General features: G+C 42.4%; 1 protein-coding gene across 1 annotated transcript in view; it reads right to left on the bottom strand.

Annotated features, from left to right (window-relative positions):
- LOC126195185 (uncharacterized) overlaps window positions 1-15,555 on the bottom strand; it is a 600,884-nt gene that overhangs the window by 355,265 nt on the left and 230,064 nt on the right. The window contains exon 2 of the mRNA XM_049933698.1: window positions 6,229-6,519. Coding sequence (XP_049789655.1) covers window positions 6,229-6,482 — 254 coding nt within the window. The 5' untranslated portion in view covers window positions 6,483-6,519. The remainder of the gene's footprint in view (window positions 1-6,228; window positions 6,520-15,555) is intronic.

Here is a 15,555-nt window from a genome sequence, read left to right as displayed (position 1 = left end):
ATTGCCTTCCTCTAGGTCTCTAGCCTCCTGTTGTTGTTTCACGGGTCTGTCTCGGTTTCCTGCAAATTCGTATTCTCCCAATGTGCCTCTATCGTCTTAAAATTGTCTTTTCTGTGTTCTCTTACATGAGAGTACGTTAACAAATCCGGCTACGGAAGGCCCAAAGAAGCCAGTAGTGAAATACACGTTTTGGAACGTGAAATATATTAGAGTCAAAGTTGTAAATTAAAATAATCACTGTGTATGTTTCGACGAAATAGTTCGCGGCTCAACAGTCGATGTCGGTGTGCAACGGTTTATTTTGTCTCTTGCATGTCACCGAAAAAGAGGAGAGTAGGACATCGTCGTACCCTTTCATCGTAACAGGTCTGATCGGTGCCGCTCACGAAAAGCGCTCCATTCCGCAGGAACAAATTCCACTGAACTCGTTAAAATCGTATTGTGGTGTGGATTGCTATTGCATTGTACGGCGCTTCATATCGTGATTGTGCTTGTGTATTTCTGAACCAGACGAAACCTGGGAATGGAGACCTACTTTGTCCTGCAAAGACAAAATGAACTTCGGCCCATACCTTCACATCTGCGTCCTGCAGCGTTACAGATGGACATATAATACTATTTAAAGTATGTGTAACAGCAGCAGCAAGAACTGGACGCAAGATAAGGCCGTCACTGGGGTTCAAACACAGAATAAATTCCAGTCATTTGGAAATTGTTTTAATTAACTTTGGCCACGCGGAGTGACCTCGCGGTTTGAGGCGCCATGTCACGGATTGCGCAGCCCCTCCCGTCGGAGGCATGGGTGTGTGTGTTGTTCTTAGCATAAGTTAGTTTAAGTAGTGTGTAAGTTTAGGGTCCGATGACCCCAGCAGTTTGGTCCCTTAGAAATTCACACACATTTGAACATTTATTTAACTCTGTCTCATCCTAAACTAAATTTCCGGAAATAACTTCAAACAAGCAATATTCCTATCCGGTGTTATATGTATTCAATATCTAGCTCACTAATTGCCCACGCAACCTGCTACACCACATCTTACTGACGCTGTGTAGTCATACTTATTGTAATGGTACAGATATCCATATTGTAGGTTCAAATGGTTCAAATGGCTATGAGCACTATGGAACTGGTGAGGTCATCAGTCCCCTAGAACGTAGAACTACTTAAACCTAACTAACCTAAGGACATCACATACATGCATGCCTGAGGCAGGATTCGAACCTGCGACCGTAGTGGTCACGCGCTTCCAGACTGTAGCGCCTAGAACCGCTCGGCCACTCCGGACATATTGTAGGCAATGTACGAATTTTCCCTTACTTATCTTCGATCTGGTGTAGCAGAAGAGATACCCCATATAACCAGCGGGGTTAAGCATTGGCGCCTTTCGATTTTGGTGCGCATGAGTGACGCAGTCAGGTCAGATCCAGCGTACCGAACGAATTCCAAGGGGGCGCAGTTTACTTAATCGGAAGTGGAACTGTGTTAATGGAACACTGGCATTAATTTCGTGTTTAGTGAAAGATTATTTAATAGTATGCTGCCGTATCTCTAAGTGAGAGTAAGGAGTAACTGAGAAACACGTGGGATTGTGAGTAATGAGACGGGCGATTAGGCAACATAGGTACAGTTTGCTTGCGCCTAAAGAGTAATATCTCAGTTTTAAGTTGTGTCTAATCTGAAGAGAACCTTTCAATATTTTTATTATTATCAGTTTTGTTTTTCGGGTAAGGGGGGGGGGGGGCTGATATTCAGGAATCGTAGGAGCTTTCGACACGACAGATGTTAGAAAACACAGTCAGGAAATTCAATAGGTTCACACCTATACTTTGGGCTTCAGCCTGTCCTCCACAACTGTCATAAACGTTACGTTCGATGCCTAATAACTTACACACAAAACACCAAAGAGTTTAATAGGTGAAAGTGGGAGGAAGTTTACACTATCCAGCGTACACTTGTGGCGTGTCCCAGTGAAAACGTGACTTGCGTGAGCGGTGTCGTACCCCGAGCACTTGACAAAATGCATTTTGCGCCTGCGAACAAGGAGATGCTACCTCGCGCACGTTGTCTTTTTGATTTCAACGCCACATATAACCCAAAACTATTCATCTTCCCAGATGATGAGGAGGGAAACACAATGCTAATTTCCGAGCGGTCTAAGGCGCTTCAGTCATGGACTGTGTGGCTGGTCCCGGCGGAGGTTCGAGCCTCGCTCGGGCATGGGTGTGTGTGTTATTCCTTAGGATAATTTAGGTTAAGTAGTGTGTAAGCTTATGGACTGATGACCTTAGCAGTTAAGTCATATAATATTTCACACACATTTGAACATTTTTGAACACAATGCTAGTTCACCTTGAATAGTAGTTGCACACTTCTTAATAACTAGGGCGTACACAAAATAAATGTACAGCTGTAATCCATGGATTCATGTTTTTGTATCACAATGAGCAAATCTTTCGCCCGCATGTCCATCCGTCGTCATGACTTTTAATTTATGAATGTGCATTCGCACATCACTTGACATTAAAACTTGTCTTATATAGGATGTAAGAAAAAGTATAGCCACACTTTCAGGAAACATTAAGCACAGAGGAATAAAATCTGCTATATGAGAATCAATCCGGAAACACTTTATTTCCATGTTAGAACTCATTTTTCACTTCTCTTTGTAATCACAGTGATCATGGTTAACACAGCAGGTTTCAATGATACTTAACAAACAGGTTGTAAAAAGTTGTGTTCAATAATTCACACAACATTAGCAGCACAAAAATTTTTTCTTGTCAGTGGAGACACCACAAAGAGGATGCCACAAGGTCCAATTTTGGGTCCACTCCTATTCCTTATATGGGCTGTCGACAGTTCTCACGAAATTGTGTAATCACATCATCAACAAAGATTTTCTGTCAACGTTCAGGCGAGTGTTGTTGGCGTCTGATTGCTAGTGCTGAGGCTCAGATGAGAAACTTCCCATATTTTCATAGAGAATACTCCACCTGTTCTGCTAGACCATGTGTCTTTACGAGTGCAACAAAACGCGTACTTTATGCACGATGAGCTCCTCCTCATTTCGGTGTTATTGCTCGTATGCTTCTAAATAACAGATTCTGTGGCAGATAGACAGGTAGAGGAGGACAAGTGCCTTGGTCTCTACTCCCTACGGATCTATGTAAACTAGAATATTGGTGAAAAGGAAAATTTTCTGTAGCCAAAATCGCTTGGTATTTTTATTTTATTCAAATGTTTCAAATGGCTCTAACCAATATGGGACTTAACATCTGAGGTCATCAGTACGGTAAACTTAGAACTACTAAAACCTAAGTAACCCTAAATAACTTAATGACATCACACACATCCATGCCCAAGGCAGGATTCGAACCTACGACCGTAGCAGCCGCTCGATTACGGACTGAAGTGCCTAGAACGGCTCGGCCAAAGAGGTCGGCTTTTGTTTTATTTCACAACGCCAAAGCTATTACAAAGACAATTTATTACTGTCTACAAACCCGTGTATCAGTGATGACAAGTACGTAAGCATTAGTTTACGTAGGCCTGCCTTCGGAAAATTTTTGTTAACACACATACATGCCTCCAATACAATGAGAACTCTTTCCACTTGTAGGAATGAACATCAACTTGGCTTGCCGAACACGTAAAAGGAACACGTAAAATTTGCTTGGTTCCGTGTATCCAGGAGTAAAGATGTACAAATAGACCGTGCAGTCGTGCCGAAGAAAGTCACAGCAAAACTGAGTGGGCAAGCAGCCTAGGGCAGAGCGAACTGTTGCGTGATCGGTCAACAACTGTCACATGTGTGCAAAAATCGATATTGACATTCTTACAAAAATTCACTGGAGAATCATTAGTGGACATTCTCACAAGAACTGCAGTGGAGAATCAGTAGACCGGGGATCCAAAATATACCATATGATGCATGAGTATTTGCAGCACCATAGATAGTAAGTTACAGTAAATACTGTCAGCTCTAGTGCGAATAAGTAGAACACACATCGAATGCTACTAGAGCATACAACGATTCGTACACCATAGATTGAGTGACATAAGAAAAGCATGACCTTATAAACCACAGATCAGAAATCCACTGCTAGTCACAGAGTTGGTGCAATGGATGTTTCACAACTGTGCTCTGTTTTGTGTGTTTTGCAAGTCCACGTGGTGTCGTCTCCTATCAGCAGATATTATATTGATGGCATATATGAATGTTAATATAAATTTTCTGAACATGGGTAAACTAATACGTGGGTACTCCTTATAGTGATAGATGGGTTTCTACACTATGAAGGATTTATCTTCGCACATTGTAGATCCGTTGATGGCAGCATGATTCTGCTGAAACTGGCCACTGCGAAGTAAAATAAAAATACTAAGTTAACCTGGCTTCGGTAGGTTTTTCTACTCACTAATGACAGGTAGCTCCCTACCAACATGTGCAACAAGAATTTTGTTTGTGGGGACAATTTGAAAGCTCTTGTGTAGAGGAACCACGCCACAAGGTGCACAGAATCTTCACGCAGGTATTGAGGAAGGCTGTGAAACAAAATGGAATTCCCCAGGGATACATCAGCGCAATATGGATTCAATGCTCTGGCAAGCTTGCGCATGTATCCTTACTAACGGAGGGCATTTTGAATGTTTCACTTAGGGCAGTGTTTCATACTCTGCCGATTCCTTCCATTCTATGTGCTTCCCATGGATAATGTGCTGAGCGTTTGTAGAAGCTAAGCTACAACATAGAAATAAACCATTTCCGGACCAATGCCCATATAACATACGCTGACGGAAAGAAAATCGTAAAATAGAGACGGAGTTGTGCGACGTATACGGAACTTGGTGTCTATTCCAACTTTGTACCAGTCGCATAAGAGTAGTGATAATAGCGCCATTAAGAGGATGAAAATATGGTTTGCTTTAAATACACGGTGCAACAATCGTGAAAGTTCGTTACCTGTCAGACTGGACGTGGTGAGTTTGAAAGAGGTTGTAAAATATGGCTACGAAAAGCTGAATATCGTTTCTACGATACTACAGAGAGACTTGTCACGAATGTAGCCAATAGCCGTGACTGCTGGCGACGGTGGTCACGAGAATGTACGGTCGTAAGAAGACCGGGCTCCAGTCACGTGACACTACCGAGAGGAAAGACCATGGTGTTCAGCATATTGCTCTGGCGAATTGTAGTGCAGCTGTAGCAGTAATTTTAGCAGCAGTTGGTACCACAGTGAGAACGATCTGGTAAAAAGTCCTTTACTTTAACGGCAGCCCCGAGCAAAACCCCCTGTAGCGTGCTTTCCACTGGCCTCAAACCATCGCCGTTTCAGACTTTAGTGGTGTCAAGTGGAAACTCATTGGAGAGAAGAGTGTCTTTTGATAAAAGTAGTTTATGCCTCACGGTTTGGCCTGGTGATGCATACGAGGAGGCAAGTAGACTGTCTTCAGCCTACTTGTCGCGTGCTAGGCACAATGGACCTACTCCTGAAGTTGTGGTCTACGATGCGATTTAGTATGACAGCAGGATCACTCTGGTGGTTATCCCACGCACCCTGGCTGCTAATCTGGACATAACTCTGCTGATTCCACCTGTTGTGCTGCCATTCATGAACAACATTCCAAGACGTGCTTTCCAACATGATAACGCATGCCCACATGCTACAGTTGTAACCCAACATGCTCTACACAGTTTTAACACGTAGCCTTTGCCTGCTCGATCACCAGATCTGTTTTCAATCGAGCGGATGTGGGACATTACTGGGCGATAACTACAGCGTCATCAATAACGAGCATTAATCGTCCCTCTATTGACCAACCAAGAGCCACAGGGATGGATTTCCATCTCACAAACTGATATCTGCCACTTGTACGACTTCATGCAAAACTCTGGCGGTTACATCAGTTGTTAATTTATCAGCATTTAACATTGGCTATTGGTTATCTCACGCTTTCATTAATCACTTAAATATGTTACCTAGACAGATGTATTCATGCGATTTCGTTACTCTTCATTAGTCACTTCTTCGTGTATCGGTTTCTTTTCCGTTACTGTATATTCCTCCTGTAAGCGCTAGGAATGTTCCCAGTAAGTTTCTTCATACCTTCTTTTTACACCCTCTGCGGTCTGTTCCATTCCAAGCCTGCGATCAGAACAGGAATCACGGATATACGACAAAAGCTTCGCCTGTGGGGCAAGCACACTGCTGCAGCGGCCGCCTCACCTGATGAACGTGATGACGCCCACGCTGGCGATGTCGTCCTCGAGCGTCTTCCAGGCGTCCGTGAGCAGCTGCTTCTGCTGCTCCGAGATCTCCGGCGGCGGTGGGGGCGGCGGCGGCGAGGACGGCGATAACAGCGAGGAGGCGCGCTGTGAGAAGCGGCGCCCGCTGCCGCCCCCACTGCCGCCCCCACCACCACCTCCGCCGGCGGCCGCTTCCGGGCCGCCACCTTTCAGCGTAGATCCCGAGCCTCCCATGCCGTTACGGATCCGGCATCACGCAGCGCTTCTGCACCTGTCGACACGTATACGTCATGTCACAGTTGCATACATACTGAAGAAGTACACGCATCAATAAATGTCTTGAACTACCGCTCTTGAATTACCCCTTTATTTCGAAATTGAGGGCACATAAAATAAAAAGGAATAAGAAGTAGTGTATCTGAGAGCCGTGAGGAAATTAACATCTGAATTGGTTATCATGTCGTAGATGAAGTTAAGGAATTTTGTTACTTAGGCAGCAAAATAACCCATGATAGAGCAAGGAGGAAATAAAAAGCAGACTAGCACTGGCAATCAGGGAATTTCTGGCTAAGAGACGTCTGCTAGTATCAAATATATGACTTAATTTGAGGAAGAAATTTTTCAGAATCTACGTTTTAAGCACTGCAGTATATGGTAATGAAATTTGGATTGTGGGAGAACCGAAAGATAATCGAAGCATCTGAGATAATAATATTGAAAACTATGTGGACTGATAAGGTAAGGCCGCGCAGAATTAGCCGAACGGCCTAAGGCGCTACAGTCATGGACTGTGCGGCTGGTTCCGGCGGAGGTTCGAGTCCTCCCTCGGGCATGGGTGTGAGTGTTTGTCCTTAGGATAATTTAGGTTAAGTAGTGTGTAAGCTTAGGGACTGATGACCTTAGCAGTTAAGTCCCACACGATTTCACACACATTTGAACGTTTTTTTTTTTTTTTTAATAAGGTAAGGAATAAAGAGGTTCTCCTCTGAAACTGCGAGAAAAGAAATGTATGGAAGACACTGACAAGAAGAAGGTACAGGAGATAGGACATATGTAGAGACATCAGGGATTAACTTAATTGATACCAGAGTGAGCTATAGATGGTAAAAACTGTAGGGGAAGTCAGAGGCTGAAATATGTCTAGCAAGTAACTGAGCATGTAGATTGCAAGTGATAGTCAGATGAAAAGGGTGGCACAAGAGAGAAATTTATGGCAGACCACCTCAAACCACTCAGAAAAACTGATGGCCCAAAATAAATAAATCAAAGTTGGCTCTGAGACATGCATATACCTTTATTAGCAATGTACACTCGACAGCCAAAAAAGTGGGTCGCGCCTAAATTCCAACATGTAGCCTGCACCTGAATGTATGCAACCAACATAGCATATCTGTGTTGCACATCGTCGCAAACCTCCACAGTACAGTCGTTGTAAGATACACGATAGGTACCGCTAGAGACTACTAGAGAACACCAGTCTTTATGACAATCCGTTGAGATGTAAAGTAACACCACGATATTACAGAAGAGATCAGACAGTCTTTAACGTTTGTAAACTAAACTTAATTACAATAAGTGACATTTCAAACGTTATAGGACAATTAATTTTGTCACAAAAATCGTTCAGTAATCCTTAGGCACAATTAAATATTTGAAACAGTATATGGATTTATAAGTTGTATGGCAACTGGAAACAAGTTCTTTGCTGTCTAAAAGGTTTACCCAACACATGCTGAACGTCGTTCAACGTTCAATCGGGAGTGGTTTCGCATCAAATTTATGTAATACTAAGCAGTTAAAAGAAAACGCTATTAACGGCGGAAAGCACTCTACGGAAATCCCAACATTAACAGCGAATCACAAGTAATATCATTGTTCACATTACTCATCACCAGTTACTTGTACACAAAGTTGTACTTTAAATGAAATGACCAACGTCTTCGTTCTGGATCCGGATGCAAACCCAGAACGTAAAACCATTGTTAACCAAGCGAAGCTTTGTGCCTTATCGAGACTCGATCGCAAGGCAGAAAGAGACTTCAAATATAAACGTTTGCACTAGTATAAGTTAGCAGTTCTAAGCTTGAACGTAAGTGACGATAATGTTTGTACAAAACCAGGAACACTAACATGACAATTACCTTCTTGGGAATTAACCTCGAAAGACGTTGTATATTGTTGCATTGTCAAGGAACAAAGGATGCACATGTTTAAAATTGAAATGCCATCATTTAATGCTGGAGACAAGGATGCGAACCCAGCACCTAATCGGATTGTTGAATAAGTACGTAAAATCAGAATGTAGATATCACAGTTTGTCACCAGTAGTGAGGTTGGAACCTTAAATGACGAGTGAAGTTGTATAGCCTGACCGGAATTCGAACCCGGCCCCTACCGCCGACGTTGTATGATCAGGGACAGACGAGAAATGTCCAATATTGGTCCATCAGTAGCGAGATCTGCGCACGTTTAACTAGAAATAAGGCGACGAAAACGTTTATACTGACTGAGATTCGAACGCCGCATACATCGTTATGAAGTCACATTAATAATCAAATTTTTATTCAGTAGCAGGTAGGAGTAGAGTGTTTAGTTGCAAACATTCAGGCCTTTCTCATCCCTAGTAACGTGTTGCCTAATATCTGCAATATCATGGTGTTAATTTACAAGTGGATTGACTGCCGTAAAGAGCAATGTTCTCTAGTAGTCGTGTATCATTGAGATGTAAATGTAGTGCCTCAGCAGAAACTAACTTCCGTCGTGCAGCACGTATTGTTTCAGAGACACTGAGTACATGTTATAAGTGCACAAAACGTGTATTATATACTACGTATATACTGTTATTTGGAGAAGCTGCCGCCAAACCTGTTTACTTTTACATTCCGCTTAGTTGTCATGGTTGAATACACGTTTTCTTAAGGCTACATCTAATGCAGAGCGCTTACAAGAAAGAATAGTTTCCTGCGTCATGCTATTGCTAGCTAGGTGAAATTTTTTGTGGTAGCTATGTTTAAAATGAGTGTATTTTTGAACGTATTGTTCGTCAAATATTTGAATGAATCGTCAAATGTAGGTGTGCCTGCACATTTTATAGCATAATAGCTGTAGCTGCGTTAGTTTATACTACAGATTTGGGTAGGTTAGGTGTAAATTTTGATCCCTCAAGGGGTGATCGTGGCCTTGCGGCCCGGGTCTGTGCTAGCCGCGGCTCGCGAGCTACGGGCCACACAGGCCGGCCGAGGCTAGACGGAAGTGAGTGACATGGGGATGGCGTTGGTGGGCCAACAGCCCGGGTCGAGCCAGCACGGCTGCGCCGCATGCCTCTGCCTCTGCCACTCCGTTTGACGTAAATATGTTTACCTCCTCTCCTGGCATCAGTATAAGAGCGGCAAGCAGAAATACACATCAGGCTGTCTGCCGTAATGGCTCACTGGGAGAGGTCTATTCGAGATAGAGTCGTCGCTTTCATTGAAGAGGGAGGATGTTCCATCAGAGAAGCTCGCAGACGGTATGGCGTACCACATACCACTGCAAGAGAGGGTGGAGGATCTGCCTTGAAAGGGGCACCACCAACAGGGCTCCTGGCTCAGACAGGAAGAGAGTGAGCTCACAGCAGGAAGACAAGGACCTAGTGTCTAGGAGCAGAGAAAATCCCTGTGAAAGCGAAGCTGTTGCGGCGGGAGACCAACTTCCCCGGCTCCAGTGACACGATTCGCCGAAGGTTCAGGGACGCTGGACTGCATGCACGACGATCCTCCGTGAAACAAGAGCTCAGCGAAGACAACATTTTATACCGGCTAGCATTTGCGGAGCTCCATCTGAGGGCGTCGTGACACAACGTCATTTTCACTGATGACAAGGTGTTTTCCACCAGTAACGACGGTCCACGAATCGTTTACAGGCCGCCAGGCACTCGCCATCGACGCGAATATGTAACCACGACGAGAAGAAGTGGCCGGCTATCTGTTACCTGCTGGGGTTGGATTTCTGCGAGAGCGGGGGGGGGGGGGGGGGGGGAGGGGACACTTCACAGGATAGAATGAACTCTGGACAGCGTGAAATATGCCCACATATTGGAAAATGTGATGCTTCCGTCAGTGTGAATGCTGTACGCAGAAGGTGACGTCACATTGTAGGAGAATCATTCTCCCATTCACAAGTCTGCATTTGTTCAGCAGCAGCTCTCCACCATTGGCGTCAACGTCATGGACTGGCCGCCACGAGCGGCTGATATGAACCCCATGGAAAACATGTGGGCTGAGGTCGCCAGAACATTAACAGAGAACTGACCACGAACCCAACCAACTACTGCGGACGCTCTTTGGGACTGCGCCCTGGAAGCATGGGAGGAAGTTGCTTCTTCAGGCTGTTACGTCCGACGGCTTATACATTCTATGCCAAGACGCATGATAGAAGTACAAAATAATGAAAGAGTCTTGATAAAATATTAGAGTCCTTAAAATGTTTTGTTATTTCTTCTTTTTCGTCATTTTTCCTTATTGGGAGCTAGTGAAGGATCGAGTGGCACAGAAAAGAGACAATATGGGTTAGTTTTCCTTTGAGTTGCCTTTTTTATTAAAGAGGATTTCTTTTGAATATATAGTTTGTTAAATATTCTATTTTGATTTCCTTTACACCATGTCTAGATAATTACAAACTAATCAGCGTAGATGGACTTTGTCACAGTAGTTTTTGTTATTTCAAATACATCTCTCTCTTCCCCTCCATCTATGAATACACCCTCCGTCCTCCACACAATACGCGAACGGTTTCATATTTCGTTTACTCGTTGTTAATATCTCCTCTATTCTCTCTCACACACATACTCTCTCTGACACTATCGCTGCAAGTGCCCATCTATTCCATTACCCCAAAAATTTATTAACATATCTAGCGGTTTCCATTGACGCTTCATTTTCTCTTTTAATTGCTGCTGTCTTTACTCTCTATCACTCCTTTCTACACCTATGAAACCGTATTCTTTGATCTCCCCTTCCCTATAACCCATTATTCGTTCTGAAAACAGTCCTTTCTTATCTCTCGGTCCTAAGAAAAAAACGAACTGTGGCACACATCTAAGTAAGCAATACTTTGCAAGCATTTCACGCTTATATTTAGCATTTCTGCACTTCTATCCATTCCCAGATCCCGCCCTCCTTCCTGTTACCCGTTCCTTGACATCTTCATCTACATCTAAATGAATACTCTGCAATTCATAATTATGTTCTTGGCAGGGGTTCTGTGGTCTGGTGGATTAACCTTGTATTGATGTGTAAAACGTGTAGGTTCACATCTCACGTCAGGCGTAGATTTTTAAGACACACAAGTAACTCTCCTTTACCCCTAGTAAAGCCAAGTGCAGAACGCCAGCAACTTCCGTAGTTCAATATCCGCAGTAAAGAAAACATCCCTTCGCTGTCGACTGGGGCAGGGCGGCATTCGTTTGAGCTGTGCAGGTAGAGAAACTCCGGAAGGGTGAGACTCTGTCACCAACAAGGCGTCGTAAACTAGAAAACGTATTTCATTTAATGAACCAATGGCCATGTAAGTTCACAAGGCTCTTACTTTATTTGAAAATGAGATGTTGAAAATTGTGGTGCTGGACTGAGATTCGAATTCGGTTTCACTGTGTTCCCCTAGATTGCAAAATCTTCTACGCCTCCTCGAAAGGCACCTATCTGGTTTCGAATCCTGATCAGTACAAAATATTCATTATTTCATTTCAAGCCCTAGCATGTGCACTCCGAATTACAAGTGAAAAATAGTTGCATTTTCAACGGCTCTTAGTGCGTTGTCAGCTGTAACGTGTTAGTTTCAACTCACAGCCACACGATGAGGTTTTTATCACAACATTACAAGACCAAACGTTTCCTCACATCTTTTAAAGTTCAAACATTCCTCTCCATCCTACTGGCGAAAACGGATTTTGGTTTGACGTTGTGTTCGTTGTGATCACCAACGACGATATGTTGTGGATTCAACTTCTATCAGCAGAGTATTTTCCATCACATCATTGAAAGTACAAACATGCCACTCCTAGCTATTAATGGAAAAGAATTTGATAGTTAAAGTGTCTTCATGACCACGTGTGCGGGGTATGAATTCCATTCAGCACAAAAGATCTCGTCGCCTGATGTCTAGCTAAACATGCGCACATCTCGCTACTGGTGAACCAACAATAGCTATTTATCGTCTGTTCCTGGCTAGAAAACGTCGGCGCTAGATGCCGGGTTCGAATCTCAGTCAGGCAAAAACATTTCTATCGTCATTTAAGGTTCCGACATCTCACTATTAATGAAAATATTTGATATTTAACTTCTGATTTTACGTACTTCGTTAACAATCCGATTAGGTGCTGGGTTCGCATACCTGTCACAAGCTTTACATGATGGGATTTCAATTTTAAATATGAGCATACTTTGTTCCTTGTGAATGACACCATATTAAACGTCTTTTGGGGTAGTTCCCAGGAAGTTAACTGTTATGACAGGATTCCCAGTTCAGTACAAACATTTTCGTCATTTATTTTCCGGATCTGAATTGATAACTGATACTGATGCAAACGTCTATACTTCACGTCTCTTTATGCCTAGTGATCGGGTCTCAATAAGGCACAAACAAAGCATAGCTAAGTTAGTAATGGCTATAGGTTCTGGGTTTGAATCCAGGTTAAGAACGACGATGTTGGTCATGTCATTTGAAGTTCAAATTGGTGTACACGTAGCTGTTGATGTGTTACGAGAACAATTATGTTTCTGGTGATTCGCTGTTAATGTTGAGATTTCCGTAGAGTGCTTGTTGCCGTTAATTGCGGTTTTTTCACTGGTTCGTCCAATATCCAGTTTCCAGAGCCACTCGCCGTTGAGCGATGTTCAGCACGTGAATGGAAAACCATTTCGAGAGCGAAAACCTTTTTTCCAATTTCCGAACAGCTTTGTAACTACATATATTGTCACAAGTATTTAATTTTGACTAAGGATTACTGTACGATATATGTAAAATGATCCGTTTTCTCAGAACTTTAGGAATGTCACATGTAATTAAGGTTAGTTTATGCGTGTTATGGGGTGTCTCATCGCTAAGAACGTGTTTTCTAATATGTTTTGTATGACGATATTAGTTGACACTTTGAAACGTCCCCTTTTTGAACAATTATACACGACTGTCCTTAAACTGACACACAATATTTTGTTAGCGCAACGCAATCTGACTTTCAATAATCCCTACAAAAGAATGGGCCCTGACTAACATTAAACTGATAGGCATAGTTAGCAAATGAAAGATTTTGATAGAGAACAACCAATGTATTTACCTCAATAGTCATAATATATATAGAAGTTCATGACAAATTTCAAAACTCCGCCATCTCTCTCCCCACATCCACCACTGCTGGCGGCTCACCTCCAACTGTGCAACGCTACGCGCTGTTCACAGCCAGATGCCTAACACTACAATGGCGAGTGTTACAACAATGCAAAGCAGCCACAGACTGCACACAGCACAGCCAGTGATTTTCATACAGAGGTGGCGTTACCAATAAAAAAATCTAAACAGCCTACTTACATAGCCCCCATGCTCCCCACAAAAAATTTTACAAATTGTTTTGGGCACTGGGCAATACATATTTGTTAAAAATTTTCATAATCGTAATTACAATAACAAAGAAATCAAATGCACACACTTATTGATACAATGTTGGTCAAAAGCTAAAATTTTCTCACAGTCCATAAAGATAGTCCTGATCATTCATCATAATAGTAATTACAGTTTTTTTTTCACAAAGTCTCATTAGTAAAAGAAATTGCACACAGAAGTAGTGGATTTCCATGCAGTCTTGAAGAAGTAGTGTTGTCCTTCCAACGGAAAGACAGTGCTGACTCTTGACGTGCTGACAGGTAATGGGTCACAACAGAGCAAATCCACAGCGGAGTCAATCGAAGATTTGAAGAATATCGTTTGGTAGGTCATCACAGAGCAGACCCACTGCAGTCCTGGTAGAGATTACGGTATTGGTGGGCCACCAGAGGTGCAGACCCACTGTAGTCCTTGTAGAAATAATGGTATTGGTGGGCCATCAAAGATGCAGACCCACTGTAGTCCTTGTAGAGATAATGGTACTGGTGGGTCATCAAAGATGCAGACCCACTGTAGTCCTTGTAGAGATGATGGTACTGGTGGGTCATCAAAGATGCAGACCCACTGTAGTCCTTGTAGAGATGGCCAGCAGCCATCTGTTGTGACTATGTAGGTGCACAATCACCATTGAAGAGTCTTGTGGATAATATAGCAAGTCCATAACCACCACTTGTGCACTCACAAAGATTTTGGAACTGTCCTTAGAACCAGCAATGCTGTTATCCAGTCCCTTGCTGAATTGTTAACACACATGCAAACACTAACAGTCCCTACTTCTCACATATTGTCCATATACTATGACCAACAGAAACGTGTGCAGTGAAATGTAACTTACAAGTTAATAATATGATGAGCTGGTGTCAATTACAATTTTATAACATAAGAATACAATTACAAAGGTACAAAATACATCATTAAAGAACATAACAATACAGATAACATTTGTAGTAATACAGGCTTTACAAAAGAATAAAAATATATACATCAGTGTCACAAAAATAATGACATAAGTACATACATAAAAGAGCAAAATAACTTTTGAAACATCAACCTCACACATGAGCATTAAAACAAAACAGAATAAATAATGTCTAATCATCTTTACAAAGTAAATAACATATTATTAGAAAAATTATACAATGTAACTCTCATCAGATAAACACATAAAGACAGGAAGAATACAAATACCCAAGGGTGCACAAACACATAGTGGGATAACACAAGGAAAGGACAGGGTTTGTTTTACTGCAGTATTTTGCAAACAAAATGTTCTTTACTTCTCGGAGATCTCCTTTCGTCCTTCATTATTTCCAAAAGGTCCCATCTATACCTGCTTTCTATACCTTTTTCGTATAACTTCTCAATGCATTTCTTCCAATGAATCGCAATTCATTCTCTTATATAGTCTACCCCCTCTTAAGCTAACTTAAATCTACTGAGCTCAGATGCTAAACTAACGAACGAGGCAATGCAGCAGCACAAAACAATTAACACAAACAGCAATGATAAAAAATATAAATGGCAAAGCAATTGCAATATTACAACTAATATAAGGCACTGTGCAGCAAACAAGAAAAATAAATCCGTAGTAAAACTGGCTTAACAGCGTAATACAAAGTCAAATTCAGTAGCACTATGCATGGCAAACAGCAGCAACAAATGCTATAATTAA

Source organism: Schistocerca nitens, chromosome 7, assembly GCF_023898315.1.
Source record: "Schistocerca nitens isolate TAMUIC-IGC-003100 chromosome 7, iqSchNite1.1, whole genome shotgun sequence".
NCBI classification, from domain to species: Eukaryota; Metazoa; Arthropoda; class Insecta; order Orthoptera; family Acrididae; genus Schistocerca; species Schistocerca nitens.
This window is presented reverse-complemented; position numbering and strand designations above follow the sequence as displayed.